The 25,029-nt window shown below is 43.4% G+C and overlaps 1 protein-coding gene across 2 annotated transcripts in view; it reads left to right on the top strand.

The window, feature by feature from the left end:
• The window catches only part of cetp (cholesteryl ester transfer protein, plasma), a 32,630-nt gene extending 11,758 nt beyond the window's left edge, over positions 1-20,872 (top strand). For both annotated transcript variants that reach the window (XM_078544135.1, XM_078544134.1), the window contains exons 6-16: positions 1,487-1,556; positions 2,461-2,521; positions 3,320-3,411; positions 5,858-6,034; positions 6,948-6,998; positions 7,517-7,684; positions 14,073-14,140; positions 14,236-14,278; positions 17,571-17,640; positions 19,530-19,615; positions 19,708-20,872. In XM_078544135.1, the coding sequence (XP_078400261.1) occupies positions 1,487-1,556; positions 2,461-2,521; positions 3,320-3,411; positions 5,858-6,034; positions 6,948-6,998; positions 7,517-7,684; positions 14,073-14,140; positions 14,236-14,278; positions 17,571-17,640; positions 19,530-19,615; positions 19,708-19,797 (976 nt within the window). In that variant the 3' untranslated portion in view covers positions 19,798-20,872. The remainder of the gene's footprint in view (positions 1-1,486; positions 1,557-2,460; positions 2,522-3,319; positions 3,412-5,857; positions 6,035-6,947; positions 6,999-7,516; positions 7,685-14,072; positions 14,141-14,235; positions 14,279-17,570; positions 17,641-19,529; positions 19,616-19,707) is intronic.
• The last annotated feature ends 4,157 nt before the right edge of the window (positions 20,873-25,029 follow it).

The following is a 25,029-nucleotide window of genomic DNA, read 5'->3' on the forward strand; positions in this document are numbered from 1 at the left end:
ATGTCACAGGTTTGAAAGGTGCAGTCAAAGGGAATTTGCAGGTGCTCCTAAGGTCTTGCTTTAGAATCATTGTGCCCATTCCAACTCGTGAAAAGAATTATCCAATTAGTTCCACTACCGTGCTCTTTCCCCATAGTCCTGCTTTTCAAGTATTTGATCCAATTTCTCGTTAAAAGTTATTATTGAATCAGCTTCACCATTCTTTTAGGTCGTGCTTTCCAGATCATAGTAACTCGTCGTGTAAAAAATATATTTTCCTTGTGTCGAGTCTGGCTCTTTTGCCAATCATCTTAAATTTGTGTCCTGTCATTACCAACACATAGTTCATTCTGTTTGCATTATGCAACGTGTTCTGGATTGCCTATAACCTGCCTCAAGTTTTATTATCAAAAAGAGCAGAGTGAGTTATGCACTATTACTGAAAACCCAGGACTGCTGACCTGCCAATGGGGCAGAGAACAAAATAGCTGCCCAAGAATCCAATGATATTGCATGCCCATTAAAATCTTCCTCTGTTAAGATATGTCATCAACACATTGGCAACAGAATTTATGTGTGGTTGATTGAGGAATTGTGCATAACTTGGTGGTTGTTAAATTGGGTTGAAACTTGGCGGGGTTCTGGGCTCAGTGACCTTTAGTCAAGGGGGAAGGGTTATGTGAGCAGATGTAAGTGGGCATGGTGGAGGGGAAACAGGTTTCTGTGGGGGGTGTGTGGCAGGTGCACACTTATTTTGTCTGTTATAATTTCCCCTGCAGCCACCAGGGATTCAGAAATACCATCTTTCTATTGCTAAGTTTGGAAACCTGGGTGCTAGACCAATGCAATGCAATGCAATGCAATGCAAATTATTATAATGAGCAATTATCATCCGGATTCTTTAATTCTTTCAATTTGTCCTAATCTTTCTCAGTTCTGAAGATGTGGGAAGAGTATGGAAATGTAATGGTTATATTACAGGGCTAACATCTCAGACAATTTGGGCTCAAATCCTTCCATGAGAATTTGAGTTTGGTTTTGAAATAGAAATTAAATCTGGAAATAAGATGGTCTAAATAGAAGCAGCCATGAAACTATTAGATTATTGTAAAAACTGAATTGATTCTGCAAAGTGCTTTAAGGAAAGAAACCTGCCTTCCTTGTCTGATCGGCCTATATGTGACTCCAGTCTCACACCAATGGGTTGACTCTTACCTGCTCTTTTATGTGACCTAACAAACCATTCAGTCATATTAAACCACTACAAAGAATAATCTCCTCGTGCATGGGAGCACTGCCTTCTCACGGTGCCTAGAGATGGACAATAAATGCCAGTGATGCCCAAATCTCGGGAATGAATTTTTAAAATGTTATTATTTTGATTTACTTGCCTTGCATCTTCATTTTGCTAAACACAATTGCTGGCTAGCTTTTAACATCATTAATTGAAATTAATTAAACAATTAGATTGTGTTCGTATTATGTTCTTCCTGCTCTCTCTAAACAGGGCCAGCTGGATTCAACGACTATTCACAGATTTTGTCTCTTTCACTTTGAGACATATTGTTAAACGACAGGTAAATGTGGTCCTTTTTCATTTCATACGTAAATGTGCACGTCTTCTCTCTTCTTCAAAAAATCTCTAATTAAGGAGTGAGATTTTGTTATGTTTGTATGTGCCAACATTTTGTAAAAACATGTGAAGTACCACAGGCATTTGGTCTCCCTTCACGATGTGAGGAACCATTCTCTGCATTAGATACCAGGCCTGATGTAAGGAGCCATTCTCTGTCCATAAACATCAGACCTGATGGAAGGAGCCACTCTCTGTCCATAAACATTAGACCTGATGGAAGTGGCCACTCTCTGTCTATAAACATCAGACCTGATGGAAGGAGCCACTCTCTGTCTGTAAACACCAGACCTGATGTAAGGAGCCACTCTCTGCCTATAAACATCAGACCTGATGGAAGGAGCCACTCTCTGTCTATAAACACCAGACCTGATGGAAGGAGCCACTCTCTGTCTATAAACACCAGACCTGATGGAAGGAGCCACGCTCTGTCTATAGCCCTTAGGCCTGATGGAAGGGGCCACGCTCCGTCTATAAACACAAAGTCTGATGGAAGGAGCCACTCTGCCTTTAGACACCAGACCTATTGGAAGGTAGTTGCTCTCTGCATTAGATAAACAATAACAGGCCTATTTTTTAGAGTGTAAATGACCTATAATAGAGTTGTTACTCCCTTTAGAGATGGCATATTCTTTTCAGACTTAAGCATTTTAAATTTCTCTAATCCTCACCCTTTATATTGGATTATTAAATCTATTCTCTCCACTCCTCTCTGCCCTCAGTCACATAATAAAACCAATAGGAGAAACAATCATTGGCAGCTTCCACGGGTATTGTGGTTCATGAAAAATAAACTTGTAACAGTATGTTCCCGCCATTCTCTCTAATCTTTCTTTCTATGTTTTAAGATCTGTACCGAAATTCATAAAATGGCAAATCTACTGGCAAACTTCACTCTGTATCAAGCAGGTAAGAGATAACTTTTTTTTTGAATGGCGATATGGCACCTTCTGTAGATTGTCATCCAAATCATATTTTCCAAATCTTTTACCACGATCAGCTGATTGGACAACCTGGCCTTCCATATCTCCCCAGATATCTTCAATCCCAGTCTTTTGGCAGCATAACAGAAGAGAGGGATTATATACAATTGAATGAGTAATAAAGAAAGGAAAAGCACTGGCCACTGTTATTTCTTACTCTCTATGAAAGGAAGACCTTGGATCTAAAAAAGGTGCCTCCTCAGGACACTTCAAGTTACTTTATAACCAAAGGATTAATTTTTGAAGAGCAGTTGCAGTTGTTATTTAGCTTCAAATGCAGTGTCCAATTTGCATCTGGCGGTGTTGATTGAGGGAGAAATGTTGGCTAGCAGAGAACCCCCTACAGCTCTCTGAATCGTGCCAGGTCTACCAAAGTAAGCAGACAGGACTGTAGTTTAATGTCCAATCCAAATGCCTGTGCCTCTGACAATCCAGAGCACCTTCAGTATGGCGCTGAAGCATCAGTCTAGATTATTTTGTTCAAATCCATTGTGGGGTTTGAGCTCGGAACCTGCTGACTCCGAGGCAAGGATGCTATGAAGGTGACACTTGGCTTAATGGAAGATTGACAATTAATTTCTCTCTGAGGGGAAGTCCAAGTGGAAACATCAATCAGGATTGAACTAGGATCCTCCAGTCCTACAGCACCAATTGCCAGGCCATCTATTTTAAAACTTTTAACAATGTGCCTTCTTTATTACAAGCACCTTCTCTCTTCATACAGCACTATTCATACAAGATGGGGAGATTGCCACAAGTATCGAATTAACCACTGACCCAGTAATTACCTCAGGATACATTGAATCACGGCACAAGGTAATTGTGCAATGCACACATAGGAAAATCCATTGCAGCTTTTGAATAATGTTGTGAAAATCTAGCACCTCGCATTTTGATTTAACCTGTACAGGTTAGCTATTGAGAAGCTTTATTCTGTGATCTCGCTATTTGTAATATGAACCTGCCGTCATGTAAAGACACCAGTGCAGCATAGAGAGTGTGGTAAGGGAACTGCCCACTTACATACTCCAGCATGGGGCTGCGATGAGTTGCCTGGGTCACACATCAGAGGCAGGCGCTGAATAGAGGCCAGAAACTATCGAGAGACGAGCAATTAGAGGATGAGGCATTCTGAGCAGAGACAGAGAGACCAGGGACTATCCTACATCTCTTTTTGTGGTCAGTTAATAAACCAAGTTGGAGCAGTCTGATACCAGGTTGACTGCTGAGACCCTTGTTGGGGAATGGAAGGAAGGAGGCACTTAAATAAATAAATAAATAAAATGTATAAGTAACAGGATCCAATAGGTTAGAACCAAGTGATTAGAATCAAGATGGAAATTGGGCTATTCAGTTTTTTCCTGTTACATGGAATATTCCAGTATGGCTCTGAGCTGAAGTTAACTTGGATATAGTGAAACTGTTTTTATTCACCATGTAATGGAATGATAGGCTGCAGTCTGTTACATCACTGAATGCTTTCACTGCGATTGTTTTAAAATGTTGCGCTATGGACCTTCCCCACAGGCAGCACATTCTTATTCTTCAGAAAATTCAGGTAGCCCCTCTACTCTGAAATGTCTACTCTGAAAATTCAAATGCCTTTGTTTTTTTTAAGTCTCTGCTAAGGTTGTAAAGAGTTAAACAAACCAAATCTGAAAGTGATCCCATCTTGGACAACTTATGTCAAATGGGGCTGCACCTGGTCTGAAAGGGATCTGGCCTTGGGTAATCCCTGGGTGAATGGGGCTGGGGCCTGGTCTGAAAGGGATCCGGCCTTGAGTAATCACAAACACTTTTGTTAGAGCCTGTTGATTGGAAGAAGCTGCTTCATCTTAGCCACAAAATGGAAGGGGTACAGGGCTCCATATCTTGGTGTTAATGCTTAGTATCTGTAAGATCTCCTTCCAACATCCCCATTTAAAAAGAGCTTCTCCTCCCTAGGACTGACCTCTTACCTACCCTTGAGTAACTAAGCCTGAGGTTCAGCAGAAGCTGAGTTAACATTAGAGGTAAAGCAATAGTCATTAATCATGTTCATATTATTTACTGTACTATGTTGCACAACAAGATTGAGAATCCTTCTTGGTATTGTCTCGATATTGGTTCTTATCTCATTTCCTGCCCCCTAACATACTTCCCCTTCCCACTAGTTAGTGCAATCAAAGCACTACCAATAAAACAACTGGAATCAAGTAAATATGCAGGCACATTCCCCTGAACCACTTCATAGGAATTACTAGATGAAAAAGACCACAGTCTATCTAATTTGCCTTCTACCATCCTGGTAGTTGTTGGCTAATTAATGCAATCAACCTCTATCAATTAGTATACAGCAAACCTGGAAATGGCACAAGGTAAACCTCAGTGCTGGAGAACATTTGGAACCATGGGCAGGATCTTCCGGTTGGTGAGCGGGGGTGGGGCCCGCTCACTGACGTGTGGATGATGTCAGGTGGAATTCCCGATGTCACCCCACGTCGTTGCCATTTTCAAGTCGGCAGGGGCGCAGCCGAGTCAGCTGTGTGCCTACTGACCTGTCAACGGCCTATTGAGGACATTGAAAAACTAATTAAGCTAATTAATGGACCTGCCTGTCCAACATTAAGGTTGGCGGGAAGGCCGGGAGCCCTGGCGGGCTTCAGAAAAAGCATGAAACCTCATCCACGGGCGGGATGAGGTTTCATGAAGGTATTTAAATTTTTATCAAATCTTTCGAGAAAAGTTATGGACATGTCCCAATTCATGTGACAGTGTCACATGAGGGGACATGTAAGGGAATTTTACAAAATCAATTCTATTGAAAATTTCAATTCCGAGCCAATCTCCCTGAGGCAGCACTTTGCCTCAGAGAGATCTGTGCGCACTTTTGTGTGCATGCGCAAAAGAGCGCACTCCCGGCTGAGGGAATCCCCCCTCCCCACCGTCCGCACAGGGAGCGCATAGCGCTTCCTGGCGGACGTCACGCTGGGTGGGCCTTAATTGACCCGCCCATGTAAAATGGTGGTGTGCCCCTGATCAGGGGCACTGATCGGAGGAGCGCCCACCCGCGCCCACTCCTGCACTTCCCCCTCGATGGGGTGGAAATTTTCCCCCATGGGTCCAAAGTCGCTTTATTCGTCCCAAGCGTACTGTACTTACCAAGTGTCTTAAGTTACTCATATGTATCCCAAAATGTCTGACTCTCTACCTGCTCTCAGTGTTGGTTTTTATGAATGTTGGATATCTGCTACTTACTGCAGACCATTGTTGTGTCTCACAGGGTAGTGTTTCCTACAAGAACTCTTCAGTTCCACAGAAGCCCAGTGCCATCCCAGTTGAGAGAGTGGAGACCAGAATGTTTAATCTCTGGGTCTCGGAGCCAGTGATCAACTCTCTCCTTTTTGCAGCATATCACGACGATCGCCTGACTCTGAAGCTCACAGATGGTGATTTGCTGGTGAGTTACAGACCTGTACAAAATCATGTCAAATGCAGTTGCTTTAACTCTTTAATTTAAAGCACTAAAAATCAGCTCCCTTCACATAAATGCACCATTTTGAATGGCACTGAAGTATGCATATTGGGTGGGGAGGGGAATCCCGTTTCAGATCCTTAGGCTGGGATTTTCCGGCCCCATCGCAGGTGGGACCCGCCGTGGGCGAGGCAGCGCCCCAGCCAGAAGTTCGTTGACTTGCGGCGAGACCGGACGATCCCTGCAGCGGGCAGGTGTGGAAAATCCCACCCTTAACCTGTAGCCAAGTGTCTGATCTCATAAGAACAAAGGGACAAGAATATGCCATTCTGTACCCCCAGCATGTTCTGCTATTCAATTAGATTATGTCTGCACTGTATTTCAACCTCATTTACCACCCTTGGCTCCCTAACTCTTAATACCCCTACCTAACATAAATCTTTCGATCAAAGTTTTGAAATTTTCAATTGACCCCCAGCCTCAGCTGCTTTTTGGGACAGAGTTTTCAAGATTTTAACTACCCTTTGTGTGAAGATGTACTTCCTGGCATCATCCCTGAATGGCTGAGCTCTGTCTTCAGTCAGAGCTGTGGCAGCTGGCTACAAATTGGTTTTAGTATCTCTGAATTAGTAGTGGGGTCCGCTAGAGTCCCAAATCCTGGTTGCTGTACTGGACAGTCTGGGTCAGGCAGTATCGGGTTTCATAGCCAAATGGCATGATGGCTCTCGGTGTGAAGAAGTCAAGTATTCAATTGGGTGAAATTTTGAAGGGTACCCAACGCTTGTGAAACTGCCCAAGGAAGAGGCTCTTTCTCTAGGAAGGGAGAGTTAAGGGAGGGTGTAAGGAAAACAAAAGCATAAAGCAGTATTTATCTTGGCTGGCTTCTTCACCATTTCAGAAACTTTTTGAGGATGGAGGATCTAAAAATCAGCCGAACATTTTACAGCAGGTATGTCATCATTTCATTCTTTAATAATGGGCCAGCCTCTGAGGATAAAACACTTGACAAACACCTTTTCAGGAGGAAGAAGAGCCTGAGGAGCTGCCTGTTCATTTCCACATACTGATCTTGTGTCACTGACATAGTGATGTGTCTTCACATAATTAATATCGAGTTCACTGATGAAGGGTGATTTTCACATTAACCATCTGGTGGTGAGCATCATAGCCTGATCTCCATTCGATTTTAATCAGTGGAATGAAATTCAGCTGGACAATCTGTTTGGCTTGGTTACCCTCATGCAGTGCCAATGAAAATTACGCCCAAGCTGTTGATTGCATGTGTACGCTCATGTGGAAACTTACATATTTTTATGTGCTTGTGCAGCCAGTGCAAAACATTGTTGCAAATACCATTTTTATATAAGTAGAGCCTCTACAAACTCAACTGATTTGCCCAATGAGTAAGAGGATCAAGGTTGTCGCTGTTGCCTCAGCTGTCAAAATGTTTTCCGGGCTATTTTACAGATGATCCCTGGTGTTCCTATGCAAAATCTGATGATCAAACTTGGGCCTCTTAGACCGCCTGTCATTCTCTTCAAGCGTCCAGGCACCGTTATGCAGGCATCTATATATGTGGAAGTTGACGTGTTGTCCAGCAGTAATGACTCACACATCGCACTGTATTTGGAAATGGTTAGTAGCTTTGATGATATCCCAGAAGCAACATATTTTAGTGCAACAAATTGGGAGGGATGAAAAACTGTGAAGAGGACTATGAAGGACTGTAGACAGACAAAGATAGGCTAGCAGGGCAGACAAGTGGCAGATGAAGTTCACTGTAGAAAAATGTGAATGAATAGTTTGTAAGAGTGGGATAAGAAATCTGCTTTAAATGATAAGGTTTAAATAGGGTAGGAAAGCAGGAAGATCTTAATGTGTAGATATGAAGGCCATTCCTACATTACAATGATGACGACAATTCAAAAGTACTTCATTGCCTGTAGAGGGCTTTGCAAAGCCCTGAGGCTGTGAAAGGTATAAATGCATTTTCTTCTTTCTTTATTAACGGTATCTTGGAAAATGAAACTGGAAATAAAATCAGTGGTTTTGTATCTAGATCTATTTAATGAAAAAGCAAGGGGGTCAATGTACAAGATCTGAATTAGGCCTCAGTTGGAATATTTTGTACAATGTTGGACCCTCCATTTGGATGGAAGGATGTAAACACATTGGGAGGAGGTGCAATGAAGACTGACTAAAATTTTAGGAGAGTTTACCAGTTACAGGTATGAGGAGATACTTAGAAAGCTTGTCCTGATCCTCATAGAGAAAAAGAGATGTGGATTTCCCCAGTGACCCATGCAAAGGAATTACACAATATGATTTCACATTTTAAGACTGTTACTCAACATACCAAAATAATATTGACTAAACATTACTTAGTAGGCAAGTAATACACTAACTACAGAAAAGGTACCCCTTGTAACTTCTGAACACAACTTAAAACCCCCACCACATTTGTATATTACTGCATATTCTCAACGGATTAGAAACTCTGGGCAAAATTTTTACCTCGGCAGGCACGCGCCCGACCCGCTCGAACGTAAAATGACGTGCGTTGACGTTGGGCGAGAGCCCCAACATCAACGCGCAGTCCTGCGACATTTTGGTTGGCGGGCGCACGCCGGAGTCAGCTGCACGCCCACTGACAATTAAAAGGCCTATTAAGGCCATTAACAAGGTAATTAAAATAAATTTTTTGCTGCCTGTCTAACCTTACGTTTGGCGGGCAGGCGAAAATTGCACTTTTTAGGAAACCTTATCCACGGTCGGGATGAGGTTTCCTAAAGCAAATAAAAATAGAATAAAAATTTTTTAAATTAATAACATGTCCTTACTCAAGTGACAGAGTCACATGACTGGGGCCATGTTTTATAATGTTTTTAATTTCTTTATTTTAAAAAAAAATTCTTCAGCTCTGTGCCTCAGGGAGATTATCAAGCACACACTCGGGCGCATGCGCAAAGTTCACGCTCACCCCCCTCCCTCTGCCCGCACAGGCAGTGCTGAGTGCTACCACTCATGCTTCACGCTGAGCGGGCCAATCGCCTTCCGGCCTCGATCACGGGCGGTGGTCAGCTTCCCGACTGCCCCTGCCGAGCCAGCCCGACAAGAGCAAAACTCTGCCCTTAATATTTAAACACCCAAACATCTCCCAGCGATTCTCCAGGCTCTCTTCTACCTGCCCAATCCAGGGTGTATCTTCCAGTGTCCTTTTAAACAATGTCACCGTCACACAATCTTCCGCGCCTACTTGGATGGACTTCTAGCAACAAGGCTTGTTCTTTCGAACAGGAATTCTGTCTTCCCCTGCAGTCCATTCAAAAGCAGTTTTTTCCTCCTGCCTGGCATAGCAGCACCTGTTGTGGATCTTCCTCCCCAATTGTCTTCGAGAGTCTGCAAGCAGCAAGAAAAGTTGCCTGTTCCTTTGTGTTCAGGTGTTAAAACCAGAGTCTGGCTTGAAATGGACCCATATCTTCATGGCAGCCGGATCACATGGGCCTGTCGACAGCCAGAGTTTAGCACAAATTCACACCATCCCCATTCCAGGACATACTGTTTACCTTAATTCAAAAGAGACAGTTTAAAACATGACCATCCTATAATGTCTAGTGGTCATAAAAAGTTAAAGCTTTTTTCATTGCATCAGAGGAGGTTAAGATGTATGAGTGCCCATGAGGGAGGACGAGCAGCTCTCCATAAATCTTGGGGCAATCTTTTTTCATATTATTTATATAATTGATTTGAGAAAGAAGCAAGTGAAATACGAAAGGGGGGGGTGAGGGGGATGGGGAATAGTAGCTCAGAGAAAGGGAACGCAAAAAGTTAAGTGGGGAATGGAAGTCACTGTTAAAGACCTTCAAATTTGGAATGAGATAAATAGTGATAAATGGTTTCCGCTAGTCAGTCACTGAGTGTACAAATTCAAGATAATCACAAGAAAAGTTAGAGCAAATTGGACAGAAGTGTAGATGGAATCTATTTTAGTTTCACTGAGCTACTTAAATTGGAACTCTACTGTAGTCCACACACCCAGCATTTGCAGGCCAAAGCCATGTTTGTGATACCACACACTGATAACACCCAACCACCTCACCTAACCACCTATAGTCTCAGAGAAGTAAAATTGCATAATCTTGTTGTTTTATGTGTTGCTCACAATAAACCACTTAACCTCTTACCTCCTCTCAACTGTCAGAAAATGGGCACCCTGTTGGGTTTATTTGCAAAGCAAATTTTAATTTTACGGCCCTCTACTGTAATCTGACTCCAGCAGTGTCAGTGTTAAAGCTGGAGGGCAGCTAATGCTAAACAAAAACAGAATTACCTGGAAAAACGTAGCAGGTCTGGCAGCATCGGCGGAGAAGAAAAGAGTTGACGTTTCGAGTCCTCATGACCCTTCAACAGAACTGAGTAATATTAGGAGCGGGGTGAAATATAAGTTGGTTTAAGGTGGGGGGGTGGGGGGAGAGAAGTTGGGTTGGGTAGGGGGTGGATGTTGGTTGTAGGGACAAGTAAGCAGTGATAGGAGCAGATAATCAAAAGATGTCACAGACAAAGGAACAAAGAGGTGTCGACAGTGGTTATATTATCTAAACGAATGTACTAATTAAGAATGGATGGCAGGACACTCAAGGTACAGCTCTAGTGGGGGTGGGGTGGAAAGACTAAACAGGGCATTCAAGGTATAGATTTAAAAATAATGGAAATAGGTGGGAAAAGAAAAATCTATATAAATTATTGGAAAAAACAAAAGGGAGGGGGAAGAAACGGAAAGGGGGTGGGGATGGAGGAGGGTGTTCAAGATCTAAAGTTGTTGAATTCAATATTCAGTCTGGAAGGCTATAAAGTGCCTAGTCGGAAGATGAAGTCGGAAGTTTGATGCTGCCAGACCTGCTGAGTTTTTCCAGGTAATTCTGTTTTTGTTTTGGATTTCCAGCATCCGCAGCTTTTTGTTTTTATATTATGGCAGCTAATGCTGTTTGTGGCTGGTGTTTTAAAATGCTCCAGTCTTGATGCCAAACCAGGGATAACAACCATGCGGTTATTCCTATTGCTGAGATTCTATATTCCTGTTACCTTCAGATCAACACCTGGAACCAAAAAAGTCACTGAGCCCCACCGCCATAATGAAAAGCTACTCCAGCTATTTATTTTCAACCTAATTGTATGGAGGTACATTTTACTGTGAAAACAGTCCCCTTTCTCAAACAATAATTGGTGCCTTTTGGAAAATTTTCACCTCTGAGAGTGTGTGGGTTAGTTTCCTTCTCCCATGAGCTCTCATTTTCATTAATATAGCATTGTTCTACTTCATTCTCCTGACCACAGGACTCAAATACAGTGGGATATTTACATAAAACATGGGGTAGAAATATCACTTGGCAAAGTTCATGCATCCTGGAATGTGGGTTTGCTTGTTAATTTGGCAGATCTACATTTCAGCCTTTTTACATTTCCGTTCCAGCCTAATTTTTGTGTGTGATTTGCATGAATGTTTTTAATGAGTCAGTGTTTGAGCATCCTAATTCTATTGTGGTGATCAAGGTCAATAGAACAACTCTCCACTAGACAACCCCACCCTCTGTAGAACAACATGACCCATTAATCTATTCATATCTCACTGAAGTACCTCCAGTGAATGATTCTGAGTTGGTGAGTCATCCAGCTTATGATTCTGCTATTCAACAATATGACGTGGACTTCCCTCTGAGTGGCGAAAGTACATGGGAGTGTTGCCCCATCTGGTTCTCAGTGGTACATGCAAGGCCCAGGAGATGGGGCTGCACAAGGTGCAAAACATCCAGGCCCGTGCCTTCAGGGGGCCTGGGCTCAACTTGCAGCTTCTCCCTTCGCGGTTACCAGCAGCATTTCCCCTCTCTCAAATGGCCACCTCACTCCTCACTGTGTTCACACGCAAGCAGGTGGCGGGTGGTCCACTCCAGGGCAGAGTGCCAGTTAATCTCCTGGACCGAGAGCCCGAGTCCGTGCGGCCGTTTATTTTGACAGCCAGGGTGTAGGTAATGATCACCTGCGTCATTCTGGGCGATGTAGTCTGCCCTTGGCCGCGCTTTCACCTCCCTGTGTGGTCGCCAATCCACTAAAGAACCACAGGGATCAAGATGGCAGAGTGGGCTGGGAAGGGCAGGAGCAGCAGCGGCTGCAGCAACATCGAGGCCCGGGGCAACTGGGGTATTAGGCAGGGTGGAAAGGAAGCACATCGTGCCACTTTCACAGGCATCCCAAACTCTTCCTCAGCAATATCAATCTCCATTAATTAATTGATAAAACCATTTGGTTTTTGTACCACAAGAGTAATCATGGTGCCGTTGAATGCTATCTGTGATCACCTATCTGCCTATAGGTAGGTAAAAAAACAAATGTGGCATCCACTTTAAAGCTCTTCTGTTTAAATGAATTTACACTCAGGAGGAAATAATAGCTGTCAAATGTGACTCAGTGTGTTTAATTACATGAAGTACTGAGCCACCAATGCATATTGAATGCTTATATTGCAGCAGGCTTCAAATTGGTAAAAGACCTCTGGGCCCAGAAGGAGTGGGTGTGTGTGAGTGATTGAATGTGTGTGAGAGAGAGAGCGAGGGAAAACCATGAGAGCTTGGGAGTGACCGGAGACAGACAGAGAGAGACACACACACCCTCCTCCTCCCTTCCCAAAAACCATTCCACACACCAGGCTGGGAGAGGAGGAAGACCCAGGCTAAAAAGGCAAACTGGTTCCGACCCCCACTTTCATATGAATTCCGCTGAGGCCAGCTTGGAGTGTGCACAACCAGAGGCAGATGTCAGGTTGGTGTTAGTTAAATCCTTATCTTGGCCCCAGTGCCCTCCCTCCTCCCTGGTGACCAGGACTCGGGGCCTAGTCTGTGTCTCTAGCTCTGCTTCTTGGAACTTTTTAATGGTCATTTTTATTAATTGCTCATTTTTAAAAATTATCAATGTATTGCTTTGACATTGATTTTACTTGCACAGCAAGTTGTTTATGTTTTCTTCATATCTTAACTATTTTTTTTTGAAGTTCATGTCTAAAGTTGTGCCAAATCAGATTTTAGGCAGCTGCTGCTGAGTTTTTTGCCGAAGGGGAATGAGAGGCTCACAAGAAATCTGACTGCTTTATTGAGGGCTGGCAAAAAGGGTTATATTTGCTCCAGTAGAAACATGAAGTGTTGGAAATGCTCAGCAAATCTGGTGGCATCTGGGCAGAGAGAAATAGGGGTCAGTGACCCTTCATCAGATCTAGTGCATATCGTGGACCTGAAGCATTGACCCTGTTTCCTTCTGCATAGATCCTGCTTGGCATGCTGAGTATTTCCAGCATTTTCTGCTTGTATTTCAGATTTTCAGCATCTGTAGTACTTTGCTTCCATATGTTCCGTGTTGGAAATTTGTACGTGTGGTTAGTTTCAATGTAAAATGAGAAAATATTTATCACTCGATGCAAATGATAATTTTTCTGTTAGTAAAGCCCACTTGTGTAGATAGAAATAGCACATTATCACAGGCGAATTAGTTGGTGCTAATTTACTGGAAAGTTTTGCCACTTTTAAACTTGGAATGAAACCAGGAATCATGTGCCAATAGAATCTGTCACTGTTAGTTCAAAATATTTGCATTTGTACATGGGATTGTTGTTTGCAGTGCTTTTGATGTTCAAGTCTTTTGGATATTGCTGTCCAGATATTGCATAGGGTCAGGTTCAGAGAAGTGGAGCTGGTTATATAATATGAAGTAGAAAACTGTTTGTAATTGTCTGGCAAAGCTGTGGTTGTAAAGTGAGACATATTGAAACTGGAATAAGGAGCCCAGAAACAGGAGAAGCACCAGAGTCCATGATTTCTCTCCATCGCCCTGGGTATAAGGTTTGGTGTTAGTGGAGAGAATGTGAATTCAGATGACTTGTTTAATAGTAGTTAGAATTTGTCTTGTGTGATTCCAATTTACGAGCTTCATTACTTAAGAGACTGTTCGTTACTTAAGAGCTTCCTCCCCTTATATTTAGGATTCTGAAACTATTATCCTTGCATCTTATGCAGAGAAGAAAATCCACCTGCAGCCCTCTTCTAATCTGTAAGTGCCTCAATTGCTACACTACAATTATTTGGAACACTGTGCATGTTATTACTGAGACTTATTAACCTTTAAAACTGTGTTTCTCTCTACAGCTGGGCCATCAAAGTTGTAAACAGCAAACCTGCGATCACTCTGGTTAGTACACACAGAATCTTTACGCCTTGGAAAGCTTGAGTTGTTTCGGCAAGTTCCAAATGCTTCATAAATTAACTGTAGCTTTAAAGAGATGCCATCAAAATGAAATAATATTCAATAACCTTTATTTCTGTTGTCTTAAAGATGTAAAAGCAGCTTTTTTACTCTGTCATGTGGCAACAATGACACATTGTTCTGATGTGACTGTATTTGCGAGTGTGGAAAGCCCTTTTTGCTTAGCACTTACTGATGAGGAGTGCGGCTTTTTAAATATTTACTGCCAAAAAAAAATGTCTTCTCCCAAATTTGTTCAGATATGGGTTTCTTGTATGTGAGGAAAACTAAACTGTTTGTGGGTGTGTCCCCTATCTAAATTCAAAATTGAAGTACTTTGATAAAGGGGAAAACATGTTTCTATTGATTAATAAGTAAAGGGTTTAAATTTACATTTCCACCACATAGTTCAAGAAGTGGATCAAGAAAGCCTGCTATCGCCTTCTCAAGAGCAAGGAGGCATAGGCAATAAATGCTAGTCTTTTCAGCAATGCCAACTTGCTGAGAATGATTTTTTAAAAATTAGCAGAAGAATTAAGGGCTGGATTTTCGCGATATCAGGGAGGCTCCACTGATCTTTAAAAATGGCAGGCAGGAGCTGATTCCCGGGTTTCCTCCTCATTCCCAGTGGTCCCTATTTTCAACAACATGGGATAAAGGTTGGTGTGGGTCACGACCTGTACCCTGCACTCCCGACCTGGCTGGCTCCATTGCAGGGATAGGCATCTCCTAACCTCCCTCCCCATAATTTTCATGGAGTCGGGCCAGCTTTTCAAGGACTCATGGTTCACAGTCCCTCACAGGTGTTGTGAACCATAGTCTGGGTGAGGGAACATTTTGAAAGGTAAGTTCAAAAGGTCACACCCTTGCCCATCATGCCAATCTGTGCTCCCCCCCCCATCCACTTCCAATCGCCCCTCATACCCTCCATGCCAACCTATGACACATCCACACCTATTCACTCTCAGTATACCCTCTGTGCAGAATCAGCGAACCGTTTAGTAACGATGGCATTCATGGAAAAGTTTTAAGAAGCAGTCATTCATTCATATATTTCTTTATAAAATGTTTTTACTACAGCCCTATAAAAATGTCAATCATCAAGACCTTAAAAGTACCAATAGCAGAAACTACAAACACTTGATACCTCTTTATCTTGTGCAAATAAACATTGTACAATCGACAAAATATATCTTGGAGATAGAGCTGTTGATCAAACAATGTTTTCCCTTGGGTACAGCTGTTTCAGTAGATTAATGGATGTTTGGGCTATCAGCCAAGAATGCATAATGAGGCTTGGCTGAGAGCCTAAACATCCATTGGATGTCTGGATGATTGACACTTTTAAAGGGCTATAGTAAAGGCATTTTTCTTTAAGAAAGTTATGAATTAATGACTTTTAAAGCTTTTTCACACATGCCATTGTCACTATGAAGTCCATTGGCTCGGTACAGAGTGTATACTGGGTGAATGAGCATGGAAGTGCCTTAGATTGGCATGGAAAGTACAAGGGGCCATTAAGGGTGGGTGGAAGGGATAGGTTGGCATGGAGGTCATGAGGGGCCATGGGCATGAGTTGACACAGTTGGTGCATTGGGAGTCTGCGGGGAGGTGATGGGTGAGGACTAGAGGGCCTAATATTAAATTAAAATCTGGGACAAAGTCCAAGAGCACCAAGGAAAGCCTTTAAACCAGCCTGCCTTGGCACTTGGCAGTCCCTGTGGCTGCCTTTAAACTGTATCCAGGGGTAGTGGGCCCAACTCCAGTTTGCCCACCAGAACAAAAATCCCAGCTTTACAGGCACGTTCTCCCGAGGCGGGCACGCTGAGCCTGGAAATTTCCTGACTCCCGCTACCCGCCTCTAGAATGAAAATGCAGCCCAAAGGGAAGGCTTTGAAGAATTGTTTTTATACAAAGGGCTTTTATTGAACATCCCACCAAAAACTGTAGGGGGAAGCAGAACCCATAATGGTTTTTGAAGAGGAAGTTTAAGAGTTTTGTGGAAAGAGCAGGGAAATGTGACGAGGTAGATAGCTTTTCCAGAGGCTAGGAAATGGTACAGTGGGCAGAATAGCCTCCTTTTGGACAGCAATATTTTATGAATATAATCCATAAAATTATGAATTTTCTTGGCTCCTCGGCTTGAATCAGACCAGCCTGTCTGAACCAGTCAATGCTTTCCCACTTGTGGAATAGGATTGCAACCAAGAGGAGACACCCAGTTGCTCTCCATAGTACAACAGGTTCTAAGTTCGGGGAACCAGCTGCACTGTAGACCCATGAAAACATGGATCTAAAACAGTGTGTTGTCCGATTAAACCAACCGGTTTCGCAAAGATAAGAGTGGGGAGCTGGTTCCTTCCATAGCCCCATTGATCCAATAGCTGTGGGCAGAACTTTACAATCGGTGTGCGGGGGCGGGCCTGACACGCCGGAAAGTAAAACGACACACAATGACATCAGGTGTGCATCCCGATATTATTGCACCGTCCCGCGATATTTCATTTGGCGGGCGTGGGCCGGAGTCGGCTGCACGCCCACCGATAATTGAAAGGCCTATTAAGGCCATTAACTAGGTAATTAACCTTAACTTTACGCGGGATGAGGTTTCCATAAAGCTTTTACAAATTAAATAAAAAATTTCTTTAAAAACGTAATGAAACATGTCCCCTCATGTGACTGTGTCACGCGAGATGGGACATGTTCTTATTTTTCAATGTTTTCATTTTTTTTGTGAAAAGCGCTTCAATCCCCTTGAGGCAGCTCCATTTCTCAGGGAGATTGAAGTGCTCTTTCACGCGCATGAGCTGGACCCAACTCTCCCTCCTCCTCCCCCCCCCGCCCAGCTCGCACAGGTAGCGCCCAGTGCTACCGCTCACGATCCATGCTGGGTGGTCTTTAATTGGTCCGCCCGCGTGAAATTGCGGTGCGGAGCCGATCGCGGGCAACCGTCAGCTCCGCGACTGCCCCTGCCCGCTCCTGCCGAGCCCGCCCGGCCAATGTAAAATCCTAGCCGATATTTCCATAACCTGTGCTCAACCTTTCTGTGTCTGCTCACGTGGAGAATAAACCAATCCTTCAGCACGTTCCTGAGTTTATTTTAGTTTGTCAAAAGTTATAGTAAAAGGCCCCTCCAAACTTTGAATGTGGTTCTCTCTTGTGATTGCCTTGTGTCGATTTAAGGAATAAGATGTGATACTGAGGAATGTTTCAGACCACGGAAAATTTGCCATTTCAGAATGAGAATAAAGCTAAGCGTTATTTGGAGGCGTTTTTCTCAACAGGAGGACTGGAAAAAATAATCTCTTGTGAGTATAACTGAGGGGGAGGGGGATTGAGCAGATAAAGATAAACTGCGGGGTAGATCTGGATTTTATGCGTTTATGGTGTAAAGCAGGTGATAGCGAGTCCCCACCCTGTTTTACATCTCTCCCCACATTCAGTGGGACACATGTTGCTATTTAATGATGCCTAAGGATGAATACAAACCAGCCAGGTTCAAAATGGGCAAAGCAGGAACACTTCAGCTCAAGTTTATCATCCCAAATTGAATGCACTGTACAATTTCTTTAATTAAAAAATAGTGACTGTCCAGTGTGAATTAGGCTTTGTGTTGTGTAGGGAAACATCATATTAAGGAGGATCTGACTCACTGTCTTGAACATTGGAATCAAAATCATAGTTTTCACTGACAACTACCTAATGTATTCTTCGTATTTTGTCTTATTTTCTCAAGATTCAATGGGCTGCTTCTTCCGGTCAGTGAGTCGGGGGGGTGGTGTCCGCTCGCCCACACGTAAAATGATGCGGGGTGATGTCAGGTGGGCACCCTGATGTCACCCTGCATCGTTTACATTTTCAGGTTGGTGTGCGCAGAGCCGAGTCGGCTGCGTGCCCGCCAACCTGTCAATGGCCACTTAAGGCCATTAATAAAGTAATTGAGGTAATCAATGCACCTGCCCGTCCAACCTTAAGGTTGGCGGGCAGGCCGGGAGCCCTGGCGGACTTCAGAAAAAAACATGAAACCTCATCCACCGGCGGGATGAGGTTTCATGAGGGATTTTAAATGTTTACAAAATGTTGAAATAAAAGAAATTGGCATGTCCAAGCTCATGTGACGGTGTTGCATGAGGGGACATGTCAGGAATTTTTTTTTCACACTTCTAAAAATTTTTGAAACTTCCAGCGATCTCCCAGAGGCAGCATTTAGCCTCAGAGAGATGAATGCGCTCTTTCGCACGCATGCACAAAAGAGCTCACTCCCAGCTCAGGGAATACCCCCCTGCCTGCACATGGAGCGCAAAGCACTTCTGAGCATGAGTCACGTTGGGTGGGCCTTAACTGGCCCGCCCATGTAAAATGGCGGCGCGTGCCCAACCGGGGGCGCTGTTAGGGAACCTGCCCGCCCACTCCCGCACGTTCCCCCCGAAAATGTTGCCCAATGTCTGGTTCCACAGGTACCAGTTTTCATGTGTGAATCTGCACATTGGCACCAATAATAATTTTTTACCCCCTCTGGCACAGTAGTTCTGATTGTTGAGGGGAGCACTCCTACTGCAATTTTAATTGAGAATTACTAACCCAACAGAGACAGGGATGTTTCTTATTTGTATTGCTTACAACCTTTCATTGCTGAGTGAATTGTCCCCTCTTTCTCCCATCTATCCTCCAAGTATGCTTCTATTTTGACTTTTAAATCCATTGTATAGAATGGTGAGCCAACCAAAACAGCATCGTGAGGAACCTTTCTACGTTTTTCTTGTCACTGGCCTAAAAGCAGCTCTATGGTGTAAGGGGAATCATCAATAGAAACAAGAGAGATCACATGTGAAGCCTAAGCTGTGTATTGCTGCTGTGGATCTCTTAACTCATATATTCAGCCAGCCGGCAGCAGTCCTTCCTGCCATTCTGTCTGTTACCACATGGCAACATGCAGGAATGTGGCACAATATGTTTTCCTGTGTTGGCGCCATGTTACTGCCTGCCTTTTGTTGCTCAATGGTAGCAGATTGGCTCTGCTGCTGTTTGTGGGGCAGAGAGCAGTGTGTTTGTAGTTTTAACCTGCCTTCAGCTTCAGCTGTGATCTGAATACACAATATTAACTAACAGTATAGACTAAGTGTTGATTATCTGTTGAATCTTTGTTAAAACCAGACTGAGTTAAATTAAAGTAACTAATTTTTTCTTCTTTAACTAGATATAGAATTTTACATAACAGCCCTGCTTGACAAAAAGGGATTGCGCTATTTTAACATTACCAACACTCTGATGGAGACAGATGAGGTAGAGAATGATTACAAATGTCTTTTGTAAAGCTTTTTGATGGTGGGTGACCAACAGTGCGATGGAACTTTCTAGTCTTGTCTCTTTTGCAGGGTTATGTGACCATCGCAACAGACTTTGGCTTTCCACGGCATTTACTAGAGAATTTCCTCCAAAACCTCACGCCAATGGCAAGGTCCTAAATTCAGAATAAATGGTGAGGATTGGTTGGATGTGGAGCCAATGAAATGAGGGCTTGCATTAGTTTGAAAAAAAGACCTTGATCTTTGTTCTGAAGATATGTTTAACTGAGTTTACCAAATCAACGATTCAGTTATTACTCTGACATGTTGTATTCACCTATGTTTGTCAATGGCATTTAAACAATTATTATATAATTAATTGCTCCATATCATACTGCAAAGTATAATGTGTTTTATCTTGTATGTTACTTTTATCCCTTCAGTTCTAATCCATGATATCTTGATAATCCTCTCCTATGTTACTACACTCAATTTCCTGATGGCTTCTTACACTAATGAGATGACCCTTTTCAACCTTTTCAATTTTATTTCATACCCGAAGAATATTTTAGATTTTACTCGATGGTGGGGGGAAGGGTGGGAGAGGGAGTGAGAGGCAAATTTCTGAGCAAAATTTGGAAGGAGGAAATTCAGTGTTTAAGAAACCTCATCTAGAATATAGATGCGGATATTTTTTGGTCAATTTTCACATCCCTTCCCAACCCCCCCCCCTACCCATCCCATCCCCAACCCCACCCTACCCATCCCATCCCCAACTCCACCCTACCCATCCCTAACTCCACAACAATTTTCTGTTCCATCTTTTGAAGGTGTTGAAGATTCCTGCTATTTCATTCTGTTTGCCTGTATAGTGAGTTTCAGCAGGCCGTTTAAGCATGAGTTTTTTTTCCAGTAAAACTGAAATTTAGGCACCATATAAATGCAAGTTGTTGTTGAATGAGCTAAGGTGAACTGATGACCTACCTTGACTAGTTTTATCTGTGATCTTGTCTGTATGTTACAATACAGTAAGTGATAATGTACTTTTCTAAATGTATTGTATTATTTGAAATTGAGCTCACGAGACCAGCGAAAACACCACAGACCACCAGATGTTGCCATCACATGTAGGTGTCACATTTCATAATGTTTGGGGGAATTCTATGGATGGGAAAATCTCAATTACAACGTGAAAATTGTGTTTCTGGAGGATCTTCTATGCAGGGAAAACGAATTAAATAGTGTTACTCAACATAAAGAAGAAATTTGCATTCATAGTGCCTTACACAACAGCAGGATGCCCAAAGTGTTTTACAGTCAACTAAGTACTTTCTGCATGTGCACTCACTAATGTATGAAATGTGACAGCCAATTCCACACACCAAAGTCTTACAAACAGCAATGATCAGATAATCTGTTCTAGTGACCTTAATTGAGGGTTAAATATTGACCAGACCTTTCTTCAATTAATGTCATGGGATCTTTACATCCACCTCAGCAGGCAGTTGGGGCCTCAGTTTAACCTCAGCCATTAGACAGCCCCTCTGACACTGCAGCACACCCTCTGTATTATACTGGAGTGTCTGCCTAGATAATATGTGCAAAAATTGGATTTGGGTTTGAACTTTCAACTTTCAAGACAAGGGGGAGAATTTTCTCCCTTCGGGCGGGCCAGTCGGGAGCAGGTGCAGGCGGGCGCAGAGCCAATCACCGCCAGTGATCGGCTGCGCACCGCCATTTTACATGGGCGGGCCAATTATGGCCCACCAGCGTGATGCGTGTCTGGTAGCGCTCAGCATTACCCTGTGCAGGCGGGGGGAGGAGGGAGAGTCGGGGCCTACGCTCTTTCGCGTGCATGCACACGAAAGAGCGCAGAATTCTCCATGAGTCACAGAGCTGCCTCAGGGAGATTAAGTTCATATTTAAAGTTTGAAATAAAGAGAGATAAAAGTTATTCATACATGTCTCCTCATCTGACGGTGTCACATAAGCTGGGATATGTTTATGAAGTGAGCAAAATTTATTTATTAATTTAATAAAACCTTCATGAAACCTCATCCCGCCCGTGGATGAGGTTTCATGAAAAACGTGAAGGCCGCCTGGGCTCTTCGCTTGCCCCAACCTTAAGGTTGGACGGGCAGCATTCATAACTACGTTAATTGGTTTTTAAATGGCCTTAACAGGCCTTTGACAGTTCGGCAGGCGCGCAGTCGCCTCCAGCGCGTGCCCGCCAAACGAAAGATTGGAATGACACGCAGTGACGTCGGGACACATGCCCAAATTCACCGCGTGTCATTTTACGTGTTGGCGTGAAAATTCTCCCCAGAGGCTTTTTGGATGCTAAGGGAATTGAGGGATAGCGTGGGAAGGTGGACTTGAAGTAGAAGATCAGCCATGATCTTGTTGAATAGCAGGTTTGAAGGACCAATGGCCTATTGCTGCTCCTTTCCCTTATGTTCTTATGTTCTAACTCAGAAACAAGAGCTCTACCACTGAGTCTAGGCTTAAGCTTCTCTGGCTCCTTCCATGGCATTGGTATTAATAATTTGATATATAAATATAATTGCATAAAGGAAATAAACTGTAGCCATTGGAGGTTTTTAGATGACAATTAACAAATATCATGTAGTTCATAGAATCGTCTGATCTGCCTTAATTCCTTCCAATAGGGATGGATAGAAAGTTCCACAATATTTAAATCAAGAGAAAGGCTCTATATTTCACATCCGTATCATATTCTAGTATTCACTTTCATTTTAAGTGCCAGAGAGGTTATTTTGGCAGTAATTAAGATTTATCACAACATTAAAAATTCACTACACTGAATGGATAGACCCTAACTATTCTGAGTATGTATAGTGGGTATCTGTTGGACACTATCACAGCTTCATGCCCTTCCTGAATTTCAATACAGCATCTCTCGCTGAGGTACCTTTGTAGCAAAGCTCGTAGAGCAGCAGAACAAATCAGATAGCAACTTCCTGATTTCCGCATGTAACTTCACATATGCGGAGGCCGGAAGTTGCTGCCCGATTTACTCCATGATAACAGTGAGCGGTGATAGCCTCATCATTATTCTTACCGATAGATCTGGGCCGATGAAGCTGTTTAACTGGAGACAGATGAAATGAAAGGCATCTCCAAGCAACAAACTCTGAATATGGTCCAGCTACTTGGCTGCCAGTGGGCTATATCTTCTATAGATTGATATAGGAGAGTTAAGGAACTAGACTCTTCTGAAAGTCGAAGACCATAAGCAGCATCAGGAAATAGTAAGAGGTGATAACAGTTTTAGGCTTACCCTCTATATATTAACTATTATATAACATAATGGGCTAAAAATGTGTTTCCTCTAAATAATGCTGCATCAGAAACATGCTGAACCCAATGAGCTGGCATGACAAGATAAAGTTCAGCATATAGAAGATTAGGCACCGTACAAAGTATTTTCTCCCCTCCAACACTTGCATTATTACTCCATCAGATAATTGTAATTTTTGCACTTGTATCATAGTACATTAAAGCTGAAATGAGAGTGGGACAGGGGAAATGTTTTAACCATGTACAAAGATAGCTGACGGAATGGGCTGACTGGGGAGCTGTGAGGAAACCTTGAGGCAATGGGGTGTGACTGAGTTGCTGAAGAAGTACTTTGCATCTGTCTTCACAAAAGAAGAGGTTGAAATCGGTGTCGGGGGTGGGTTGTGGCAGTAGAGATATTGGATAGGATAAAAATAGAAACAAGGTGCAAAATAGGTCGCCATTATTCAAAGTCAATAAGTCACCCAGTGAAGGTGTGGTGCATCCTTGGTTGCTGAGGGAAGCTGAGAAGTTCTGACCACAATCTTTCATTCTGCTTTGGGACATTGGAGAGGTGCCAGAGGACTGGTGGACTGAAAGAGTTACACCCCTGCTCAAAAAATGGGAGAGTGATAAACCTGGTAACAACAGGCCTATAAGTCTACTGTCTGTAGTGGGCAAACTACCAGAAATAATTTTCCATGGCAAAATGAATTCTCACTTGGAGAAGCCTGGGGGGGGCAGCCAGCATGGATTTATTAAAATGTCTGACTAACCTGATGGAGTTCTTTGATAAAGTAACAGAGAGCGTTAATGAAGAAAATGCGCAGTAGATGTATATATGGTAATTGGTAACATAATTATTCGGAAAATCCAAGCGCACAGCATTAAAGGGACAATGGTAACTTGAGTTTGAAATTGTTTAAGGGAAAGAAGGCAGAGGTGAACAGATTTTTTTTTCGACTGGAGAGAAGTGTGCAGTGTCACCCTCCAGAGGTCAGTATTAGGATCAATACCTTTCTTGCTGTACACAAACGGCAACATTTGAGGCGCCATCAGATTCCAGAGGAAGTTTTAAATACTTTCAGAGGCCTAACTTGTAGGGTTATGGAGTAAAAGCTGATATGCAGGATTAAATTGGACAGCTTTTTCAAAGAGCTGGTACAGTCGCGACAGGCTGAATGGCCTCCTTCTGTGCTGAAAGGTTCTATGGGCAGAATTTTCACCTTGGCAGGCAGGTGTGCGCCCAACCCACTGAGTGTGAAATGACGCAAGTTGACCTCGGCCGAGCGTGCCGGCGTCAACGCGCAGTCGTGCGATAGTTGGGTTGGCGGGCGCGCACCGGCGCCAGCAGTGTGCCCGCTGACAGTTAAAAGGCCTGTTAATGGTTGGCGGGCAGGCGAAAAGGCCAAGCGGCATTTGCATTTTTTTGGAAGCCTCTTCCACGGGTGGGATGAGGTTTCCAATAGCAAATAAAAATAAAGTTAAAACTTTTATTTTTTTCATTAAAAACATGTCCCTGCTCATGTAACAGAGCTCAACCCGCTCGGCCTCCCCCCCACCCCCCCACCTCCTGCACAGGCAGCACTCAGCGCTGCCGCTTGCGTATCACACTGGGCGGGCCTTAATTGGCCCACCAGCATGAAATAGCAGTGTGGTGCCAACTGCGGTCAGCAGCCGGCTTCTCGAATGCCCCCTGCCCACTCCCACCGACCCCGCATGCCAAGGGCAAAATTCTGCCCTATGATTCTAACTCAGGGCAGAATTTTCTGGGTGACGTGTGGGGAGCATGTCAGCATGTAAAATGACGCACGGTGACGTCGGGCGAGCGTCCTGACGTCACCGCGTGCCATCGCGATATTTAGCTGGGCGGGCACGCGATGAAGTGCGACCCCTGCCCGCCTTTAATTAAAGGGCTAGTTAAGGCCCTTAACTCGGCAATCGATGCCGATTTTTAGGCGCCCATGCGATCTTCGGCTTGGCACTCGGGCGCAACATGCAGGTGGGTAAGCGACTTTTTAATCAAACTCATCCATGGGAAGGATAAGAGGCCTCAGTGGGGTCGTCAATCTGTTCTGTGAAGTATTTATTGCAGCAAGTGTTTTAAACTTG

The sequence above is a fragment of the Cetorhinus maximus genome, chromosome 6, assembly GCF_964194155.1.
Source record: "Cetorhinus maximus chromosome 6, sCetMax3.hap1.1, whole genome shotgun sequence".
NCBI classification, from domain to species: Eukaryota; Metazoa; Chordata; class Chondrichthyes; order Lamniformes; family Cetorhinidae; genus Cetorhinus; species Cetorhinus maximus.